Source organism: Alligator mississippiensis, chromosome 16, assembly GCF_030867095.1.
Source record: "Alligator mississippiensis isolate rAllMis1 chromosome 16, rAllMis1, whole genome shotgun sequence".
NCBI classification, from domain to species: domain Eukaryota; kingdom Metazoa; phylum Chordata; order Crocodylia; family Alligatoridae; genus Alligator; species Alligator mississippiensis.
The window spans coordinates 4,741,840-4,766,110 of NC_081839.1; the positions used below are offsets into that span (position 1 = coordinate 4,741,840).

At 47.3% G+C, this 24,271-nt stretch overlaps 1 protein-coding gene across 2 annotated transcripts in view; it reads right to left on the reverse strand.

Moving 5' to 3' along the window:
• KDM4B (lysine demethylase 4B) overlaps nt 1-24,271 on the reverse strand; it is a 147,028-nt gene that overhangs the window by 13,154 nt on the left and 109,603 nt on the right. Inside the window, exons 13-20 of one of the 2 annotated variants that reach the window (XM_014604920.3) lie at nt 19,841-20,391; nt 19,466-19,489; nt 18,074-18,194; nt 13,310-13,488; nt 10,222-10,444; nt 5,259-5,335; nt 4,827-4,882; nt 4,176-4,284 (exon numbers count right to left, since the gene is read on the reverse strand). In XM_014604920.3, coding sequence (XP_014460406.1) covers nt 4,176-4,284; nt 4,827-4,882; nt 5,259-5,335; nt 10,222-10,444; nt 13,310-13,488; nt 18,074-18,194; nt 19,466-19,489; nt 19,841-20,391 — 1,340 coding nt within the window. The remainder of the gene's footprint in view (nt 1-4,175; nt 4,285-4,826; nt 4,883-5,258; nt 5,336-10,221; nt 10,445-13,309; nt 13,489-18,073; nt 18,195-19,465; nt 19,490-19,840; nt 20,392-24,271) is intronic. The other variant, XM_014604922.3, reaches the window with a different exon arrangement.

A 24,271-nucleotide genomic window follows, 5' to 3' on the forward strand; every position in this document is an offset into this window, starting at 1 on the left:
CTAGGGAAGACAGGTGTCGGCCAAAAGGATGTGGATTCATCTTCTGCCCCAACCCTTCTGCAACTTTAGTCCATTTACCACAAGACCCTACAACCTTTGCATCATTCTTCATCCTCTTCCTCACCTCACCCATGGGCCTGCATGACCCCCGCTTCACAATCCTATCACTGCTTCAATGCCCCCTGCCAAGACATTTGCGGCCATCACGTTGCCTCCTCTGCTACCTATCTTCATCATTTCCTCTCCTTTTTCTATGGCTCCCCCAGGTCCCCACCACACGCAAAATACTGCCATTCACTGCTGATATACAAAGAGAAATGACTACAAAAGCCCACTGTTGCACAATGCCACTGGCCGCTCCCATTTTGTTTCAAGATTCAGCCACAAACTTCTCATTGCCAAAACCCTCCAGGGACTTCATAGACATTACAGACGTTAGGGGCTGGAAGGGACCTCACAAGATTATTGGGTCCAGCCCTACTTGCTGTACCCCATCTAGCAAACCTCCGTGCTCATCTAACTCACAATTCTTCAGTGCTCCCCATACAATCTCATCATGCTGCTGATTCGAGGGCTGCCTTCTTTGCCTGCTGCCATCCAGGACAAAGCCTCCATGAATCTCTCCAGCTCATTAACATTCCCCTCCAAATTTCAGTTCAAAACATAATTTTCCTTCCCTTTGCTATGACAGACTATAAAAATAAAGCTGCACTGTACGTGGTAATGTTGCCAGCGCATTATTGTTTCCATCAGGCATCATTGGTGTGTGCATATATATATTATAATGGCACTTGCAATTAAGGATGAACACAGCAGAAGGAGGGATGGTAGCAATCAGACCATCACTGTGCATAGTAACTAACCTGATGGCACTTTGGGGTGGGGGGTAAATGGGGCTGAGTGTCAGCCTGCTTCCGACAGCCTGCCTCTAGTCCTGACTGCAGGGGCATCTGTAGGGCGATGCTGGCATCTTGTAAGAAGCCTGAGAGCTGCACCTGTGTCCAGAGATATCTGAGCCTCTCCACAGTGACTGCTGGCACAGCAATGTGTGATCTTGGCATATATTACACACAAGTTAAATATTATGCCTCCAGCAGCCACTGGGAGAGGTTGGCCTGATTAAGATGGGAGGGGTGCATATGGACTAACACTTTCAAAATGAGGTACCTGAAGCCAGGCTTTTCAGGGGTGTTATGACAACCCGTGCTTCCTGCCGACTTTTCTGGGACCTACAGGTGTCGGGGACCTTTGGAAAACAGGTCGCTTGGCTGGTTGGCTGTGAAAAGTCCTTTACCTCTTCTGAGATGCAAAGGAAACCAAAGGCAAAGAATTCTGGCCCTGCTGGACATTTGCTCGTGGAATTAAAGCCACTGGACACATTGGCAAGGCTGTTGGTCACTGTTCAGAACTGCAACAGCATGAGTCCTTGACGGAGATTTGTGCACAGACCTCGTCTGAGACTAGCAAGAACTTCAGACTGGGTTGGAGGTGCGCTGGCAGAGTTTCACGTCAGCTAAAACCATATCTGCCCGTGCTCTGTTCAGATCGAAACTGCACAGTCAGTCACGTGCCTTCAGTCCCAAACTGTCTTTTGCTTGAGATGCCAAACCCAGTTAATTCAGCAAGTCTGGCAAGTCCCAGAAGCAGTCTCGATGCCCATAACGCAGTGCTTCCCAAACATTTCCTGAGCATGACCCCATTTCTTCAGCATGGCCCCTCACTCCCAACCCATGGGCCCCCCACGCCTGTGACCCCATCCACTGATGTTGTGACCCTATCTGGGGTCATGACCAAAGTCTGATCGTCACTGCAGCAGAACACAGATTTGACCCAATACTGGATAGCAGGGGTGCAGATAAAGATTTTTTTGGCCAATTTCGATGGCCGATTATTAACCAGCCACATCGACCCAAACAGATCCGATAGCGGATATGCAGCCCAGCAGCTTGGAGAGCAGCATCTGGCTGGTAAGTCTGTGCAGGGAAGGGGTGTGGGAGGGGTGGCCAGACTGAGGCCCCCCCGCAGTGAGGGAGGGAGTGGGGCTGGGGCAGAGCAGGGCATGGGGGAAGCAGCTCCCCACCGCTGCGTGCATCCCCAGGGGAGGCATGGGGGGGGCATGTGCTCCCCATATTTGTGTGCAGGGCATGGGCAGGATGCCCGCTGCCAGTTCAGAGCCAGGGGATACACTGGCCTCTTCCCAGCAGGCGCTGAGCCAGGGCTGCACTCAGGGTAGGTGGGGGCGGTGCAGGGAGGGCAGCAGAGGCACTGGGTGGGAGCTATGGTGAACTTTGGGGTGGCTCTAGCCCACCCTGTAACAGCCCCCTCTCCCAGCACCATCACTGCCCACCCCAAGTGCAGCCCCGGCCTAGCCCCCCCTGCCAGGTAGAGGCCAGTGCAGTCTCTGGCCCTGAGCCTGCAGTGGGCAGCCTGCCCTCGTCCTGGACACAAATCTGGGGGGGGGGGGGGGGGGGGGGGGGGGGGGTGGCGGCACCATATGCCCCTATGCCTCAAGGTGCACACAGTGGTGGGGAGTTGCCACCCGGACAAGCTGCTCGTAGCTCCATCCTGCACCCCACCCTGCCCTGGCTGGGCAGCACCTACCCCTGCCCCAGCCCTACTCCCTCCCTCGCCCCCAGCCCCCATGCCCCTTCCTCCCCCAACAGACTTACCAGCTGGTCACCACTTTCCAAGCTGCCCGGCTGCATTCTTGGCTGCATGCATGCTGTGTCTGTGTGCATGCACGCGGCATTTATTGGTGACATTACTGGCTACTCCGGCCAACAAAAGCCAACTGCTGATCATGTCAATTTTCCTTTTATCGGTGCCGATTTGTTACGGACCGACATATCGGAACACCTCTACTGGATAGGACCGTTTGCATCTCATATCCTGCTTCCAGCAGTGACCAGAACAATGGGCGCTTGTATTGGGGTGCTGGATGGAACGCCCAAAGGCCCTAACTGATCTGTGTCTGGTATCAATACATACTTCAGACAAACACTAGTAAAAATCAAAAAACAATTTGGACTTTTGTAAAGTCTTAGTGCACAAAAGTCCATGGGCACTTGTTATCTGGTCAAATGATGTCAAGCCAAAGACTTCCCAATCCTTTCCCACCCCCACAATTTGCAGTCACTTCTCCCATACCCCCAATTCATACGTGCCATGCTCTTCCTTTACCCCAAAGTCCTCCCAATCAGACCTAGGCCAAGCAGTCTGGAGTTCGCTATGACAACGTGACGTTGCACAGATCCAATGATGGATGCTGCACGGTTGCAGGGCAGTCACGCAGAATTTAAGGAGTTAAGTCACAAGGTTTCCTTGTGAGGCCCCATTAAGCAATACAAGTGAGTCCTGTGTAAAAGGATTTTTAATTCATCGTTACAAGTGCTGGTAATGAAGAGGATGCATGCTGGAAATGTCAGACAATCCATAAAGAGCCAGTGCTGCAGGATTTATCACCCTCGCATCACATTGCTCCATCACTCCACCTGAATAATGAATGCTTTTTACATTCACATTTGTGTACAAAACCCATTTGCACAATAGAGGAATAACTCTCAAAGCAGAGAGAGATTCTTCCTAATCTCCCATCCAGGACTTGGCTTGGCTGCCTGCACTAAATAGCAGCACAGTTAACAAATACATCAACACTACCCAATACATCAATGCTTACCTCACCTTCCCCCACCACGTTCCTCTCCCGACATCCCAAAACCAATTCCTGCGCTACAGAAAGCCAAAAAGCACAATTTACTAGCAAATGCACCTATACTGACAGGGCATTAAGAACCAGCTAGAGGAATCCAGCGCCCTGATCAATCACCTCCTGGTGATCCCCAAAATGAGGCACTGCAGCCTCCCTGGAATAGGGCTAGACCGTACGCCGCTAGCTAGAATTCTGCTAGCATCTTTCCCACAGATTTCCTCGCGACAGAGAGGACCTCCAGGAGGCAGTGCATTGAGTGTGTACATGGGAAAGCATTCCCAATGGACAAAGTGAAACCTCTGAAATAAGAGCAGAATCTCTCAGATATGTCCAAAGGTTGCTGCATCCTGGGGCAATTTAGGGATAAATACATTGAGGACACCTCCTCCCACCCTGGCTGCTTTGGACTCCTAGACAAAACCAAGGCCTGCTCTCACTCCAACAACACCCTGGAGAAGACACCTACCAGTTTCCACCTCTGCTCTGGAATAGCACTGATGTCCACAGGATGGCGTTCTATTACATTGAGAAAATGGGCCTCTGGGACAGCGATAGCGCAGATTATATGGACCCACCTGGAAATAAAAGAGAGAAATCAGAAACTACTCTATTTGGATTTTCAGAATTTTTGTGGTGTATTCATGGAGTGTGTAAACTCAAGGGGGCAGTTGACATTTCTCCCATTGTTCCTTCCATAGTGCCTGGACATATTTATGGGGGTTGGCAGCACTGGTAATATTCCCATCTGGTTATTAATGGAGTGACACAAGATAAAGGGCTCTAGAACAATTGCAATCAGCTGTCTTCATTAGACAGCTGATCTTGATCAGCTCAGATCAGGTGATGATGCTGAGCTCTCCTTGAAAAGCATTTCCTTTGAGAACAAGGGAATTCCAAGGTGTTCTGTGCCTTGGAGAGAAGAGACAGGAGGGCCGGTAGCAGAGACTTCCAATCTCGTCCTGCCCATGATCTAGAGCGCAACGGCAAGCGCGGCCAAACCTAGATGTCACACACTTGGGCATCCTCACCAGCCCCTCATAAAACAATCAGATGACTCGTGCTAGTGGCTGCTATCAGTGCCCAAGTATATGTACAAGACATCCTACATGGCACCTACCGTCCATCAGTCGTCATCTGAAGAGCTCCACCCCTGAGATTACATAGACAGCAATCCTGGAACAGGAAAAACAAAGATCAAAAACATCCAAGGAGCACCCTGAAACCTCTACCCTTCCCTCAGAGATTTACTATACTGGTACAACAAGGTACGGGACATTTTTCATAGATTCGCAGATGTTAGGGTCGGAAGGGACCTCAATAGATCATTGAGTCCGACCCCCTGCATAAGCAGGAAAGAGTGCTGGGTTTAGATGACCCCAGCTAGATGCACATCCAACCTCCAGAAGACCCCCACAGTAGGGGAGAGCACCACCTCCCTTGGGAGCCCATTCCATTTTTTGCCATCGTTCCCTCCCGTATCGATGCTTCCTGTTAATTCCTCCCCACCCGACAATGTTCCTTTTCAGTCTCCCCTAGAGTGAATGCTTACCGCTGCCCATGCATTGGCTGAGCACCGTGAACAAGACCAACTTTCATTCACCAGATCTGGACGTATTCCATAACAGCCTGAAAGAAAATCAAAGCACAGGCCTCAGGACCTCTGGAGCGAGCCTCCATCGTAGGGAAGAGCCAACTCTGGGGAAGGGCGACTGAGACCGGCGAGCACTAATGAAAGCGCAGGAAATCCATATTCCTCCAACAGCCAGAACTGTAATAGCCTGGTGGTCCAGTCAAGTGACGGGTCTCAAAAGTGAAATGCCTGTTCTTGCAGTCATTGGAGGTGTCCAAAGGGTTAAGGACAATAACACTGGTGTTACCACGAGTGGCTGAGCAGGATCTTAAGTGGGTGAATGAATGCAAAACGATCCAGCAGTGGGGAACTGAACACTGTGCAATTACCGCTGCCCATTGAATCTGACACTATTTAAAGCACCAGAGCAAAATTCCAGATTGGTTGCAGCACTCGTTCCATCTACCTGAAGTATTTTTATGACCTCCGTAACTGTTATATTTGAGCAGTTAGGAATTTTAATGTATTTATTCTCAATACTCCTGCAAGGCTTGGCAGAGTGGTTTCACACATGGGGGACCAAAACACAGAGACCAAGCACTACATTTATTAATCCATTTAGGCACCTGATCACTGCCAATTTCAATGGAAGGGAGGCACCAAATCTGAACCTGCAGCTTGCCCGAAGTCTGTATCACAGCAGGGATTGCGCCTGGCCTGTCTGTCTCAGGGTAGTGCCCTAGCCCCTCTACCATCCTTCCTACCGACCCAAACCCTAGTAAGAAATTTGCATCTCAGCATGCCCCGGGGTTGAAAACGCACTGTCAGCCAAACAAGGGAAGCATTTTTCCAGTGCGCACAGCAATAGGATATGGTAAGCCAATCATTTTGATAAACTCGAAGAAAAATATTCAGGTATCGGCAAGGTTGCCACAGTACCTGCCTCTATGAAAAGTAGCTACTTAACCCAGATAAATATAATCTCTGAAAAGTCAATAATATAGACCTATACTTGCCTCCTGCATTTGAAGTTTCTTTCCATCATATGACAGGTCAGGACAGCAGATCCAATCCAGACCTGGCACAGGAACTGGGTGATGGGATTTGGAAACCTGATCTCAAAATTGGCTTGAAATGGAAACTGACACCTTTAACTGAAATATTTATGGAGCCCAAAGCCGTGTGGAACAGACTGTGAAATTTCAGCATTGATTTCTTGCTTCAAGACTACAGGTGAGGGACCCCTGGACTTAAAGCAGAGGGAGGGGGATCTCTTGAAGGAACACAGAGGGAAATACAGAAATACAAGGGGCCAGGAAGAGAGAAATTATGCAGAGGCAGGTATTTGATATTCATGTTTGTTTTCTGAGGATAAATTAAATCTTGCTTATTGAGAGCTGCAGGAAAAAAAAAGAAAAAAAAAACATGACTCAAGAGCTGCTTAGACTGAATTTTAACCTTTAAGTGGCCTCTTAGGAAGATCTGGACAACTCTGTTATTCGGGAACTAAGGGTCTTCTGCACGTCTCTAGGAGGTGAAGAGCTGTGCAATTCCAGATAAGAGAGACCAAACGCCAAAGCCAGTTAAGCCAAGTACTTCCATACCTGCAGAAGTTGAGCACCTCAGTATGTTACTCAGTCCCCCTGGGAAGTGCAACAGGGCCAGCATTCCCATTTTACAGATGGGGAACCAAGGCAGAGAGGGATGAAAAGCTTGATTTTTAAAAGTATTTAGGCACAGAGCTCCCATTCCAATACCACGTGCAGAGATAGCCAGGCAAGAGAAGAGATGCTTTGTGTGCCGACTTGGAACAGAGACCGACAGAAACCCAGAATCCATAATTAGAGCAATGAACCCAGCATACGGGATCTGTCAGCACCTCAAGAGCTTAAAACCTTAGCAGAGGGTAAGTGCTCTGCTCCCCGTGTCCTCACTGTTGTCTCAGCCTGTGACGCAGCCAGGTGAGGCACCTCCAACAAGTAGATTGCCACGCAGATTCGCAGCACGCTGCCATCCCGGCTGAAACAAGCCTGGATGCTGTCGTCCCATGATACAGAGCGAGCAAACTTGTCTCACTGCAGCAAAGTCGAATAGATACTGCAGTCTACGAGCGCGGGCAGACAGCGACAAGGAGACAAGCAGGCACCCGGGACCTTATTAGTCTAGAGTGCAGCAGCTAGACCCAAGCCTCATGGGCTCCGCATACCTAAATCCGTGCCACAGAAAACACCAGGCTCGGTCTCAGACTACAGATCAGCACTGCTCTGTTTATAGCCACCTCTCTCAGAAGCTGGGCTTCTGGGACTGTTCTGATGTGCAACTCTACTGGAGACGGGCGCACGGACCAGATAAAGACGACAGACGTTGCAACGATCGCTACCTCCAAGATGGGACAACCACCTCTGGACTCGCACTCACCCCGCACCGTTATTACCCCCTGTGAGCTGGAAGCAAGTCCCTCGCAGGTACAACTGACAACCCGAATCTCTATTCTAATTCTAGTTCTCTATGGGAGATGTTTGTGCCGAATTGCCTGGCGACCCCTGGTCTAGAAAGCTACGGTCGTAAAAGTAATTTCAGCCAATGTGAACCAAGTCAGACTTTCCATCTGCCCAGGTCAAACTGTCATCTGTCGCACCTCCAAATACTAGTGTGGAAATCAGCCCGATGCTGTAGAATACAAAATACTCCTGACACCGAGCAGCACCTGCCATCAGAAACCCTCTCTTATATGTCAATACGGTCCCTTGATTGTAGGCATAACAATCAAGGGAACGTATAGACATATATGCCTCTTTTGTGATAAAGCACCATTTCCATACGGAGCAATGCAGATACTAAAAAGAGGCATCTCAAAATTGCTCCCCGGTCTCAGGTTGCTCACAAGAACAAGTCAGGACTCACCCAGAAGATCAACACCTGGACAAGTCAAAGGACTATAAATGGACTCACTTTGCATTTGCTGGTTTTCCTGCTATAGTGAAAACAAATGGTAACTTATGCACAGAAGCCAAAGCAAGCGATATGGGAACATAACTGTAACTAAGGTCCCCCCAGAAACATGGGAAGATAACTGTAACTAAGGTCCTCCCAGAAACAGGCTTTGCTCAAAGATGTCTGCTTTCAACTTCACTTTTTTCTAACAGGATGTAATTAGAAACCACCACATTTAAATGGAAAACTAATTAGAAGCAACTCCAGCCTGAATCCCCACACACATGATGTACAGCCAATGCATTCATGCTCCACTCTTTGCGGCAGGAACATGGGAGACAAAATTCTTAATGGACTTTTTATTCCTTTTTCTTTGTTCTACCCCCTTTTAGCTCTACTGGAATCATTGGCACCGGTATTCTTTTTGACCCCAGGAAAAGGCTCATTTGTCTGCCCCAGCTGTGCAATCACTCAACGAAGATGGGCAGTTGTTGTCAGAGAATTCTCTTATGGAAGTATGAGAGGGTAAAACCGGCACGAGGCCAGGAGTCATTAAATTACACAGTGCAAGTGAGCAAAAGAGAGGTATGTAATGAACCATGGCTCTGATCTCCGCTGTCTCAGTGAGGAGGCATTAAGCTCCCAAAATAAAAATCTCCAAATGATGGTTCATCATCTTAATTGCAGAGGGAGAACTCTGGATCCTGGATCTCATCTTACTCACAGCAAACGGTGGCAATATCCTGTTTCATCAGTGCGGGGAGACTGTGTGACAGTTCGGGGGAAGAAAGGGGGCAGCAAGGCTAACCATTTGCACAGCTCCATTTTAATTATTTAGTTTGGCGGCTGGGCCAAAAAAAAAGAGTATTGGCTTGGTGCATCACAAAAGCCTCTCTTATCAAAACCTGTTTAAATTAAATTTAGCTAGATTTGATCTTGAAATGTTGCCAAAGCTCTCTTTAGACTATATCAAACTTTTTTTTTTTTTAAATCCTCCCCAACCCCACCCATTTTGTTATGCTGAAACTATTTACCCAATTCAACTTAAATCCATGCATAGCTGTGGTTGGCCTGAAGCCATTTTAGGCTTTTGATTTTAATAACTTCACCCAGCTCTACTTCCAACACAGGTTGTCCCTTAAATACTCCAGGCAGTTCCCCCGCGAGGCCTGGGAGAATGAGCCGGGATGGCACAAGTTTGGGGAGAGGTATTTAAGAAGTTTTCCATCCCCGAGAAACACTCCAGAAGCCAAATTACCATTCTGTTCATGCAGAAGGCTCCAAGAATACCAGGCTGTAATAGGTGTCAGAAGGAGAAAAGTACCCAATAAAATAATGGACTCTCCCTCAAATAGATACCGTCGCAACAGGAGCCCAATCTATAGCTGAAAACATCTGAGGGGACGATCTGCTGGAGGTCCAGCAGCTACTGAATACTGCCCTTGGGTTTGTTAACAGGGGACATTGAGTCGTCTAGAAATGGAGGCTTACTCACCGCAGGACGTGCATCTGCTTGCTCTTCCTCAGCTGTTTCTCCTGGGCTGCTTTTAATCAGCACCATGGCTACCCTTCCAATCATACAAGCTAAGGGTTTCTACTCCATGTCCCCTTCTACCTTGTGCATTTAAGGTTGCGCTGCTGTATTTCTCTGCCTTTCATGCCCCCAGGCTCTCACCTGGGGCTCAGAGAGAAAGCCTACCCAATGGGAATTAGAGGGCAGATGTAAGTACGAGAAGGAGCTTCCACTAGAGAGAAGCTGACCCCTGCCAACCAGGAAAGCAAACTAATTCAAGGGAGAGCAGAAAATAAAGCAAATATACAGCTTGCTACACAGATGTAGCAGACCCAGGAATGTAATAAAGGAAAACATGAAGAAATATTAGTGCAGGAACAGGAAAAACCAGGAGTTATGAGCATTGCAAGCAAGCCCAGAGAGTCCAGACAAGCAGCATACAGCTAAAGCAGCTTTGACTACCCAGCTCCCATAGTGAAGTAGAGGCACACTCACTAGCATGGACCTGCAGGCAGCACTTGGCACAGGATATTAAGAGGCTGGTTCCATCTTCACCAATGTAGGAGTTTGAAGGAAGGGGTTCTGTGTTTTCACCACTTGAAGTAAAGCACATCTCAGGAATCAGAGGCTTGGTCTTCTGGCCACACTTGGAAAGCTGGAGCAGGGAGGGGCTCTCTGCTACAGAGACCTGGACAGCCTCTTTATCCACCTGCAAAGACTAAGAGAAAAAGAAAGTGTTGCCCAGTGTCTCCCCTTTGCCTACCCAACAACTGGTCTGACCTCAAGATGAGAGACCCCCGGCCTTTGCAAAAAACAATATCAATCAATGCTTGCTGGGTAACACCGTTTGAAACCCTGCAGCACTTGTAAGAACCCAGAGCTCCAGTTAAGCAAATAGGGAACCTTGTCACTCCCCCTCCATGCCACCCAGACATGCCCAGAGATTTGCGATTTGGTTTGAAAGTCCAGGAAATTATTAAAAAAACAAGCTGCGTTCACTATTTTTATTTTGTAGACATATAAGCACAAAACCAAATCCCCAAGTGTTGCAGCTGAAAAATATCCCTCGCCCCTCCCAGACTAAAAGCAAGATCTCCCTCCCCCCATCTCCAGGGCCTTGGCATCATTCCCTTGCTCTTTCAGCAAGATTTTCTCCAGAAGGGCATTTCAAGGTTTCTGGTAGCAAGCTAGAGTTAAAAGACAATGGATTAAAACAGCCCAGCTGTACCCACCTCTCCTTATAATCCATTATACAGCCGCATCCAGGCAATCCTGGAGAGATACTTTATTCTGATGATGGAAAATAAATCAGGGCTCTTTTTTAATTCATTCACACACACATCTGCGCACAAACACACACCCCTAGTGAACCCAGAGAGCTATATCTGGATCCAGGTGCATGAGATTGCTAATGCAGGGCTGAAGTGGCAATGAGCTGGACAAGTAATTACATCTTCTCATAAATATCCTCCTCCTGCTCATGGAATACACCTGGGGGCAAAATGAGAATGCCCCAAAGTTGTTGTTCAAATGTTGTGGATAAAGTGTCACTTAGTGGGGGTGACAGTTGTGGGGAACAAGAAGTTGGGGGTAATAAGAAGTTCAGCTGTGGTGTTTCCATAATGCTATTTTGAAATTTGCTCGAGGTCAACCACTCGAGCACCAAGGGACAGAAGCTCACGTGAGGGTGAATGCGGCTGGAGCCCTTGAACAACAGCTACACTAAAGTAATATTTAAAAACAATTCATCCAACTCTTCCAGGATAGCAAGAGGCCTGACTCTTTGTTTTAAAATCCTGAGACTAAAAAAATCAAGGCAGCAGACAGCTTATCTTTGAGTAGCAGTCCTTGGAGGAAAGAGGTTATATACAAGTAACTGGAGAAGTTCAAAGAGGTACATTTAATGCGAGTAAAAGCCTCTTTCAAATCCTAGTCTTTCTGCACACCTTTTGGAGTGTGCATTGCTAAAATTATGCAGCTGTGTACAAACTCATACATGACCTACATGAGACTACCTGTGCAATGCCGCTGCTGTCTTGTATACAGTGCTGTCTCTGGTGTACATGAAAGCCCAGCAGTGTAATGCAGATTAATATATGGCTCCATAAATCACCACGCAGCCTAAATGCGTCAGTGCATCACCTCTGTTTTCCAATCCCCTTGAAACACCCAGCGTCAGTGTTTATACCAAGAAGCACCAGATACATTCAATTATAGGGACCAGATATGAAGGGTATGAAAGAATTTACATTGAGAATGGAGAGCTCTAAAAAATTTGGGGTGCCTTCCTGTCCTAGGTACTTATTTATACAGCTGTTGCACAATTAGATTGGGTTCCCTTTGTTTTGACAGGCAACTACCATAGCCAAGAAAATTTACATCTATAACTGAAGTTCTCAGAAGTTTAAAACCCAGAAGTATTTTTTGGCAACTGAGGAAGGGTAGATGTGCCCAGCAAACACATCAAGGTATTATCGCTTATTTACTCAAATGATTGGAAAATTAAATGCAAGTCACACACACACACACACACACACACACACACACACACACACTTATATTAGCATCTCCTTTCTGGTGCCCTGTGTAATGCACCCTGTAATACATTAAACCTAGGCTCCAATGCACACATTTCTAAAACAAAGACCAACACTTTTACTCTTGATAGCATAATCGAAGTGTGACAGCTGCCTACAGCAGCCTGGAAAAAAAGGGAGAATGCTGTAGTATATATTAACAGTTCAGTAGCATTTAGCTTGGTCTCTTCTCGGGCACTCTGCAACCGCTCTCAGTCAGCATCTTGTGGTAGTAACTCACCTCTCTAGTTTCGAACAATTGAGATTTAAGGCAGAACTGGAATATGGGCACTGGGGAGAGATCCAAGCAAAATCTTCATCCCATCAGACAGCATGCACCAGTAATAATGGAGGTTACATTGCTTTGGGACCCCTGATTCGCGCCTACTCAGCTGGAGAAGCTGTCAATCTCCAAGCATTGGTAAAGAAGCGGAAGGAGGAAGAAGAGGATATTAGCCAGCTTTTGGGGGGTGTTTTAAGCAAAAGGTGAACACAGGCACAATCCCAAAGTCTTTGAATACACAAATCAATAATATATCTCAGCTTCACGTCTCCTGTCAGAGGATCTCTGAAAGCTCTGCACGTGAACTTTCAAGTCATTCCCCTGACATAAGCAGCCTTGCCATTTTGCAAATAATGGAGCCAAAGCAGAGATTAAATGATGTTCTGAAGGTCACGTGGGAAGTCTGTGGCAGAGCAGAACAAGACCCATCTGAGCTTGGCTGAATATGCCTGGCGCATGAAGTTTCTGCTCTACTGAAGTTAAATGAAAAATTAATGCTAGAGAAGACGAGAAGCCAAAAGTTCTTCCCATTTTTTCTGCTGGATCCTGATACGCCTCTTCAGCCTGCAAACCTGGGGTTCTTGTCTGTTATCTAGCACAATAAAGGGCTGAATCATAATACCAATGCTTTCTTTAGAGAAAGCAAACATAATAGTCTGATTAAAGTACCCACCATGCAGCCCCCTGCACTGACTCACCCATCCACAGCATCATCACAAATTACCTGGTTATATGGGTAGAAGAGTGTACAGACTGCACAATATGGCTCACTCAGGGCAGCAGCTGCATTGAATTTTCTCTCAGCTGGGAAATTATGTACTTTATTCTTCCACTGGAGGGAAAGTAAAGACTTCAAAGCCTCTGGGTCACTCACATCTTCCTCCCCAGAAAATGGAAATGTTTCTAGAGTAAAATGTGCAATGGGAAGACTCGTCAGTACAGACAAATAAAAAGCAGCAAGAGAGTGCAAAACAAATGCACTCCAGTGATACTCGGGAGAAGCAGAATAAAGAAGAACACTTAACTCTTCTATGGCACTTTTCATCTATAGGACTCAAAACATTTTATAAATACATCTTTCAGCTCCATTTTAACAAGGCTGAGGAACAGCAATTGGCCTATCAAAAAGGGAAGAGGCAAGCTCTCAGCCCAGTGCCGTTGCCACTGGGTGATATGGTTTCCTCAATTTAAGTCAAAGTCAAGATGATTCATACAGACCCAAGGAAATCTCCTTTTTTCAAGTGATAACTTCAGCTTCCAAGGAGTCACTTATGTAGCACGCTCGTTTAACACACCACCAAGAGGAGTCTCCTAGTCTCCAAGAAGGGTCATCCAGTCCCCATTGCAGAGGGTCAACTCTGCGCTCAGCCACCATCGCACAGTGCATTTCTTGCCTGCCAATACAGGCATCAAGTCTGCCTGCAAAGCAACCTCCGTCTGGGTTCTCCCTTACCCTTCTCTGCCACTATTCCCCATCTGCCTTCCGAGTGCTGTGCTTCACAGCCTTATGCCTCCAACCATTTTTGCTTCCAGCAAAGGTCTATTAGGAAGCCGCTTATGCTGCTGTTTTGCTTTCACAAACTTCTGATCAGGGACTTGTGTTATACAATTCTCTGGGCACAGCATCCATCCATCCACACTACAGTTTTGTGGTCTAGTACCTAAGCAATTCAGCTTACTATTTCTGAATTGCTACAGACGTAGGAAAACTTTCTGTGTGTGAACTAAGTGTGACGTGATGGCAGTGCTGTTAGTGTGCAAAAACTCTCCAACACAGCAGCTCTGAGCAGCACAGGCTCCTATGTGTGCCGAGGGAAAGGAAACCCAGAAGCCTAATATAAAACTCACACCGCAGCACTGTGCATATTACTCCTGGTGATTATTTTAGCAGGAACATCTCACCGAGATGCTACTCCCGCAAGCCCATGTTGATTCTGTCCCCTTCCTCCATATGTGCTAAAGCCCCAAACGTGCCCTTCCTCCGTGCCCAAACCTCCTTGTGACAGCTTCTATAAATCTGTTTGCAGAATAAGTAGCTGAGGCATGCTAGAAACAGAAGATTCAGGGTCAGAGTAAAATATTAATTTAATTTAACATTAAAATTAATACAGGGATAATATACTTGCTGTATTATTCATTTTCTGATTTAATTCCAATGAAGGCCTTTAAACAACACGCTGTATCTGCCTCAAGATCTCCAAGTCTACTGTACTGCAGTACCGCAAGACCCACGGAAACCTTCAGTACACTGTAGACCTAATCTAACCTCAGATATCTTGAACCTCTGGCCACTTGCCCGTTTCATCCCATGGTGGAGATCCACCATGGTCTGCCCACTGTTCTGATGGTTTGGGGAACCTGTACATGTGAAGCCAATTTAATTTGAAGTTCTGGATATGCCATGTCTGCATCTTAATGTAAGCTCCACGTTGACCGTAAGGCTGCCCTTTGTCTCCCTACTCTCTTTTTATCTCCATCTGAGTCCTGTCGCATTAAGACCCCTCTCAGAGATGGAGCCACTGCAGATGACGGGCTACCTTCTAGCACGAGAACTTATTCATCTGGGGAGAAGAGCTGCCTAGCCACTAAGGCACCTGGTAGAGGGCCACTGCTCACTTGCTGAGCCCGATTAGGAGGTAACATGGCAGAGGAGACAAGGGTTATAAAAGGGTAAGGGCTTTGGTTGTTCTCACCAGCTCAGAGGCAGCTGCCAAAGTAGCCTGATGGGGAGGGGTAAGTCCCATCTACCTGAATGCCAATGAACCTCCCCCCATCCCCAAGGGAAGGGTGAACTAGCGCTGTGCTGGGGACACCTGCTGTTTTCTAAATGATCTGTACACTCAGTCTTCTCACAGCCTGTCTACGTGCAAGTTTAATGAGCTACAGCATTCACATGCCATCGAAGAGGTAAACAGGAGACTTGAAGAGCCAGAGGGTGCTGGGACTGTGCATGCTCTACTGAGAAAGTTTGGTGGAGCTGGAAGTGGTCTCTGGGCCCAGTTACTTACTTGGACCATCAAGAGGAACATCAGATGCACAGTATGCACCTGGACTGCCTGCCTCGAACCCCATGCCAGGGCCAGTGCCTAACCCCCACCCAGCCTTAGCAAGCTAAGGGAATATGGCACTCGGGTGTTTGGATCCCCTCTCGGTTGTCTAGCGAATGTCTAGCAGGGGGAGCTCCATTAGATCTATGGCAGCTGCTGTCCCAAGATTCTGGAAAACGCTGACTCTAGTATTCCTGGCATGTACCAATGCAGTATCCCCTCTCGCAAAGGCTCCCAACTGCATTACCTGATGCAGGCCACAGGAATGACACAGCTGTAAAAGAAAGAAACCTCCTGGGTGGTGAAAAGCAAGCCCAGGTCAGACATGTCAAGCTGAACTTGGCTACGTGATAATGACTGTAGGCAGGTGACAAATTTCTGCTTTGCCAGTCGATGGGGCTGTTTAAATAAAATCACATTGCTTGCCATGCAAGCCTCTCAACTGTACTAGCAGCACATCTCTACACTGGAACTGAATTATTTGATTGCCAACACCACTCTCCCATGTTCTCCCATGACCTTGTCCCCAACACTTCCTATAAACTGAAGTCTCTCTACCCAGAGGAGAGAGAGAAGCAAACAAGAGAGCTGGGTTTAAGTGCTCAGCATCGCTTCCTTACTCACCAAGGTACAGGACATTCAGGACACAGAAATAATACCCGAGGCACAGCTCTCTATTATTAAACATCTATACTGCAGGCCCACCTAGTGTCCTCAAGCAAGTCTGGACCTCACTGTGCTCAGCACTATGCTAACCTAAGTCAATGCCAATATTCTCCTTTCAAGGCAAACTTGCTGGTCTATGGAAAGTACCTGAGCACTGGACACAGGCTTTTCTACAGCACTGCAGGTGCTTCCACTAGGATCAAGGACTAGCAGAGATAACCCAACCAGCAGACAGAAGTGAGGCATCCTTTTGAGGCAAAGCCTTCTGCTGGCCTCAGCCTCGACTTGATTGTCGGGTACTAAAGGTTATGAACAACAGCTCTATTCAAAGGATCTGAAGCTAGGAAGGCCCAAGCAGCTCTATAATGTTACCAAAAGAGGTAGGAACAGCCAGACTTAAGGCTGGGGAATGTAAATTCAATCAGGAATCACAGGCAGGAAACCCCATCTTAAAGTTAGGGAAACTGAGACAAGATTAATTAAATACAAGAGAAAGTCAAAAGCAGATCCAAGACTAAAAAGAAGTGTATTCCTGTGCCCAGTTCCCAATTCCTTTGCTCTCCTACAGACTGTGCTGCTTCTGCTACAGATTTATAAAGGGAGTTTCACAGTGGCAACTTTTGTTAAACATGCCCCAAAGTCAATGCTGCGCACGAGCTAGACAAGAAGTAGCCAACCAGCAAGTGGCACGGGCCGCCTGCGTGTGAGGTACACAGTAAATTGGGGAGGGGAGAGATGGCGCAGCGGCAGATTTGGCAGGGGAGAGGGATCGACGTGGCACTCAAGAAGACTGCAAGGGTGATTTGTGGCATGCCTGCCAAAACGGTTGGCCCTCACTGGGTTAGATCCACAATTTCAAAACATGCCTGCAATTCTGAGTGCGCAGACCACGAGAGTTACGCCTGGTTTTCAAGCAGGTTAAAAGAAGCCTGATTTGCTCCTCCTTGTCCCAAACACAAGGAACCTATTCAACAGTGAGCTCTCAGAATCCAGGCACCATTTTCCTACCAGCTAAGTGAAGCATGTACGAGTTTTGGGCCACCACAGAAAATGAGGGTTGGAAGGGACCTCAGGAGGTTGCATCTAGTCCAAACCCCTGCTCAAAGCAGGACCAGGCATAACTAGAACATCCCAGCCAAGGCTTTGTCTAGCCTGGTCTTAAAAACCTCCAAGGATGGAGAGTCCACCACCTCTCTGGGGAACCTGTTCCAGTGTTTTACACTGCCTCCTCATTTCTAACCTAAACTTCCCTTGAGACCATTGCTCCTTGTTCCGTCATCTGCCACCACCAAGAACGTCCTCTTTGAACCCCCCTTCAGGGCATTGAAGACTGCTATTAAACCCCTCCCTAAGTCTTCTCTTCTCCAGACTGAATAAACCCAGTTCCCTCAGCCTCTCCTCTTAAGTCCTGCGCCCCAGTCCCTGAATCATTTTCAGTGCCCTCCGCTGGACTCTCTCCAATCAATCTACATCACATCTGGGTAGTGCGGGACGCACAACTGGATACAGTACTCCAGATGTGGCCTCACCCGTGCCAAATAGAGGAGACGAATCACTTCCCTCCATTTGCTGGCAACGCTTCTACTAATGCAGCCCAGTACGCTGTTAGCCTTCTTGGCAGCAAGGGCATGCTATTGGGTCGTTAGGGCACACTGCTGGCTCATCATGCTATGTTAATGACTATCTCTAGCAATTTTTCCACGCATGAAAAGCCAGTCTGTACACGGCTGTAACCTACACACACAACTGGATTCTGCAAAGCCATATGCACTCACCCTCATCACTTGATGCCTCCTGCTTAACCACCGAGAGAGGGGAACGGGTTGGTGGTTTGCCTAGTGGATGGCGGCGACTTTTCTTTATCTCCATCTTCATCTTTGAGAAAGCAGCAGCAGTCTGAAATAAATTAGAATAAATTACATAAAAATCCCAGAGTCTTACAGGGAAAGCAGAGCAGCAGAAGCAAAATGCAGTTAACTTCTCAGGCATTTAGCCCACACAAGAAACTCCTTGCTGCATTTGGCAAGGATCGACAAGGACCTCTCCAAAAAAGCAACTGCGATAGAGAACGCCAACACCATCTCATAAAATCATGCCAGGCTAAAAGGTGGGTTACAATGTTTTTCTCTTAACCAGGGTAGATTCAGAGCCAGTCCAAGTCTGCCACTTCTACTAGTCTGAATGGTTCGGTCAGCATTTCTGCTGAAAACCTCCATGTAAGAGAAAATCTACTTTGGATTGGAGTTTCTGCTTCGGCACTATAAAAACCTGGGAGCGAATAACCAGAATATCTAAACTGAATAAAATCTGCAGGTTGAGATGCTGAAGTTATTGCAGGGAAATCTGCTCCTCTTCTCCATTCCCTGGCCGAGAAGACTTGTCTTTGCAGATGCGTGCGTGCATGAACACGCAGAACCTAACGCAATTAATTTCTGCCATCCACTACGGAGGACACCAACGCTTTGTCTGCACTAGAGAAAACAACTGAAAATGAACGCTCCTTCATTTGTGGGAAGTGCTCTTTTGTATCAATAGAGTTGGTACGCTGCAGCCTGGTGATGATTCAGGAAATCCAGGAAAGGCAAGGGGGTTTCTATGGGCCAACTGCAGAGGTGAGAAGTAGTTAAACAAAATGTATTGCATGTAACGTTACATATGAAACAATGCTAATGCAATTAAACTAGACATCCCACCCACTGCTCTACGTAGCAGTCACCAGTGCATCAGCCACTGCAAAACTGGCTTCTGTGGTCACCTTTCTGCATGCTACTGGGCACAAGTTTGCTTCACCAGAAGTCACCCACCCATAGAAAACTACGGTTTCACAGACTCTGTTACAAGCCATTTTTAGAACAGCGATCAAACAACTTTAGATAGAGTGATTCATCTCAAAATTAACTGCAATGATTTGGTTTTCTACTGCCTAGTCTCTGGTTGAATTGCACTTCCCCTTCACCTTGTGGGGAATCAGCAGGGCCCAAGCAACAGGCAACACAATGCAGGAATGTCAAGCTTGCTTAAACCGCTAACCCCATCGGCATCAGATCACCATAAGCTCGAGGGCAGTAGAAGGGACTTCAAACAAAGGACAATAAAAGCCAATGGGCACCACTCTACCCAGGAACTGTACAAGATCTTTAGCACAGAGTCCTCTGTCCTAAACCAACCTGTTTATAGACGGCACCGGGGTTCTGAAACAAAAGAAAGAGATCTGCTGAGATGACAATGACAGCCAGAACACAAACTCTGCACGTGACAGATGAGCTGGCCTATCTGCAGCACCATTTTCAGTGATGGCAACATACACATGGGGGATAGGGTTGGCCTTGCAAGATGATAACTAACAAGGATCGACCCTCCATAGCTGGCACCAACTAAGACCCCTTCACAGTAGTTTGGGGAACATACTTGGGATCCACGTGGCTGCTGCCACTAGCATTTATAAAAAGGCAGCTACAGCTACGACAGTGGAAGCATCTATATGACATCCACTGCTCCGTCATCTCTACCCACTTCCTAAACATGACCTTGCTGGCACGTACCTGTAAATCGCTGGCCTCTGTGGCAACCTCAGCATTTTCAGCTTCTGCACTCTCCTCTTCCTTCACGGGAAGCTCTCCAGGAACAGCCTGCTCCCGCCAACCCAGGCCCTTCTGCGTGGCGAACTGCTCAAAGGCCTGCTGGCAGGACATGCGCTCTTTGTCAAACACCACCTTTTTGGTCCGCGGAACCACATAAAGCATGGGAATGATGGGCCGGGGCTTAAAGTCATCTACCTCGTTTGGCACTTCCGAGGGCTGGATGATGTTGAGGGGCACGGGGGGTAAGCTCTTCTCGGCTGTGGCTGCTGCTGCTACGGGGACCAGCGGCCGTGCTGGTGGTGTCTCTTCCTCTGCGGGCTGCTGTGGCGGTGGAGGAGGGGGAGGTGGAGGCGGTGGTGGAGGCTGCTGTTGCTGCAGTGGAGGCGGGGGTGGCTGCAGGTGGTGGTGGTGGTGGTGGTGGTGATGGTGAGGATGGTGGTGCTGATGGAGGTGATTCTTCTTCCTCCTCTCCCCTTTTACTTTCGGGGGACGGGTCTTTACCTTGCAGTCTCCTGTTTCAAGTAAATGACAAGATTGAACAGATCATGCTGAAGTTTCTGGACACTTCCTTTCATTAATTACTCCCCGTTACAAATGAGATCAGGGTTGACCAAAGGTGCCAAACTAACAAGGTAAGCAGCAGAAACTTGCATGAAATAGGTACAGCACGCTGGCTGTGCAAGAAGCCTTTCACTCACTCTCTGCTCGGACTCAGAAAATCCATTTCTAGAAATTAGGCTTATTTTGTCCCTGTGGCCTATTCAAACCTTGACCCATCTGCTAAGCCCACCTACATGAAGGTCAGGTGTGACAGAAGACAGCTGTCCACTGCAAACTAGATGGAGAGGATGACGGCGCGTACTACAGTAACATTGCTAAGACACACAATTCTTAGTCACCCAGCTAGGCAGAAACACTGACGCCCCAGAGTCCAAGATGACTGAGTTACAGCACTTGACCAGAAGATTAAGGAGGTCATCGCATCTTCTCCTAGGCAATGGCAAAGGGCTTCTCATTTGCTTTACTATTCAGCGAGGATAGCAATAGTTAGGAAAAGCCAATGTACCCCCTAAGAAGTCCTCCCCATACATTTCAATTCTTACATCTGAGCATTTCAACTCACTTCTTTGCACCTTAAGAAAATCTACCTGGGAAACATGCCTGTTTGCTCTTAAAATCACACAATCAAGTCAAACGCAAGTCTAGACCACTTCCTTAATGACAGGGTCACAACTCTAGAGGCGAACACACAGTGCTGCACTGGCACACTGAAACGAGGAGCCCAATCTGTATTCAGAAGATCTCTATATCCCGTTTTATACCCTTACCCCTCAAGCCACCTTCATTTACTGCTCCCCCCACATCCAAGCACTGCTGTGCGCAAGTGTTACTGGATATCCAATGCAGTCAACAACCCTGGGAAATGAAGAATTGAACCAAACCTTCTAAATCGCTTTCTACCGAATAGCATCTACTGCAAGGTCTTTAGAAAGTGGCCTTTCAAACATGAATCAACCGCAGCATTGAACCAAGTCTATTATAGGCACCATCTCGGTATTGGCGACTGTGATGCGAGTTTCCATCGCTTGCTTTCACCTGTCCTTCCCCCTCCCGGCTCACCACCATTCATTTTATCTGCATACTGTCACATCTCTCTTGCACAGTGGTGACAGCACGCAAACTTCTTGGGCAGATGAATGCCCCAGTATTTTTTTTATTGAGATGGGAATCACCCATAAAACAGAAAGACCTTTTCTCCTCTCTCCCTACCAGCCCTCCTAATATAACCCCGTAAAATAACCGGGCCAATTTGATTTCAGAACGTCCCCCAGCCATCATGATTAAAATTCCTGCGGGCCCTTGAGTAAGCATCGCTGGGTCAGGATGGGAGACGCCTTGCCTGTTTCCCTTATTGCATTGGCAGTGAATTATGTTCCCTATGCCCACCCCTTCCCCCACTTCATGAATAAAGTTATCAGTCCACTCAAAGGAAAGTAAATAATAGATGTACCACAGACAGATGCCAGCCCTCAATTCGTTTGATAAGAGATTGTTTTTCCACCTATAGATGCGGTGATTGGATGGCTCTACTGCAAAAGGTCACTCTGTCCACTAATAAGATGGGGAGAGAGGAGGGGGCGGGAGGGCTGATGATGCAGAAGGAGACAGACGGACAGTGTCGCTCCACTACACCCCAGCTCCATCTGCCACTAAGGCCTGGCAAATCTTATAGGCCAGGCTCCACGCACTGCAGAAAATCAGATCACCTACGACGACATAATGCGATACTCGGTAAAAGTGATTATACCCCGAGTAAGATGAAGTGCTAGAATCCCTGCAGAAGTGTTGTTGGGGGGAAGAGCTGAATCTGGACAGTTCCCAGAAGTGCGATCGGAGGGTCTTATTCATACTAATTTATAACAAAAAAAAAATGGCAATAAGGCTGGCCCAAATAGTTACTGTCGCATTTGTGTAAGCCGCACTTGGGGTAAACTGGTTTGCAGTATCGCACAGACAGGAATATTGAATTTCCTTGGAGAAACAAACATATTGAATGAAAGTCAAATTGGATTTCTCCCCAGTCACACAACAACAGATCATATTTACTCTCTACACACTCGGCGAGCTCTCTACCCAAACAGCAAAGCAAACGCCATTCACTGGCTTTATTGACTTCTAAATGGGCTAATTTGACAGCAGCTGGTAGCCAAGACTTGTTTAAAAGTTTAAGTGCTTCGATGATGAAAGATCTACTTTACAGGTATATCTGTAAAACGTGATAGACATACAAAGCCGGGCTCCAGGGAAACGGTGAGGACAGATCTGAAGGAGAAGTCTGGCCATCGTGATTGCCTAGACATGTAGAGAAGCGCCTTACTCTTTATTAAATAAGCTTACCCTGTATGGCAGGTTAGCAGGACCACAGGCAGCTATTTACTGCTGATCTGAACAGCATGACAAATATCTATAGAAAATAGTTTAGAAATGAAGAGATGGTTTTGGCTTTATATACGGAGATTGTCTGGGGTGGGGGCAGTTTGCAACTATACATCAATTTTCACGGAGGCTGCAGATGGCCAGTACCTCTGGAAAAACCGCTTATGTAGAAGCGGAGTAACTTTAAACATCCAGCTTTAAAACCACTGCTCACAGAGAACAGAGATTTCACCTGTTGCTAAAGAAAAGCTACAGGCTCAAGTGTCAGCACACGCAGAGAAGATAAGGGATAGAAATTAACAGCAGCAATTAAGCAAACTTCAGTTGAATAATTTGTATTGTCGATGGTTTAGAAAGTAAGGGATTATAAAACAGACCTGTTAATCTAGCAGCAGAGTGATCATGGATGCAGAAGAGAAATCGAAGCTGGGAGAAACCTAGCAGGTCCAGCTCCGGAGCACCCCCAGCCCCTAAAATGGCACAGCTCTCTGGAGTGGGTTTCTAGCAGCTGGTCCAATGCATCTCATGCATTTCAAGCACTAGGGCTTTTCCCCATCCACAGGAAACGCTATGCTACAATCTAAGAGACACGTGAATAATTCTACTGTCACAACACTTTTCTTAATATTCATCGTATATTTTCACCGTCTGAATGTCATCCCATTACCCCCGTAGTACGGTGCTGGCCCTAGGCGAATGAGCCCTACTCCTCAGATCTCCTTTCCTGGCACCGTATCCCAAAAAGGCACAAGACGAGATGGTTCACAGGCGTGAATTCAACTGCAACACACAACCGGGTCTGTAGCGGCTGCATTTAAAGTGGTACAAGATACAAAACACACACACGGCCATTACAAGGAGCACTCATTGCTACATGGGTTGCATTCACGCTGTTCAGAGAGGAGCAGAGCTGGAAGGCTCTCCCTGGAAATTTCTAGTCCCAAGGCAACCTGCTAAGAAATTCTCACCGCATTAATACTGGCATGCTAAATTATGAACACAAAGCTTAGTCAGAAAAGGCAAAAAAAGAAAACGCTGTAAAGTATCTGGTGAGAAGCCCTTAAAGCTTCAGTCATTAATATTCAGCAAGTCCAAATCAACAACATGGAACAGACTTAATTCTTGAAAGCTGCCAGTGATTTTGGAAGGATCCCGCTCTTCCTCCTCCCAGCAGCACCCTTTGGTCTTCTTTTCTGGGATAAGTGGAAAACCCTTTTTAAGGAAAGGTGACACCCAAGGTAAAATGAAAGGAGAGGGGGAAGGAGGAGGGAAGATAACGTGCAACCCGGAGATATGCTGCCAGGTGCTATCTGCAGACTTGCAAACTAAAAAGCGGTTAGTAGAAAGCCATAAATAGCTTGAGGAAAAGAATGCAGATTCTGCCTCGGCCTGCGAGGAGACAACCAAAACCACTTCTGCCTAGCTTTTCCATGCTGCCCGGAGAAAACAGCCCAT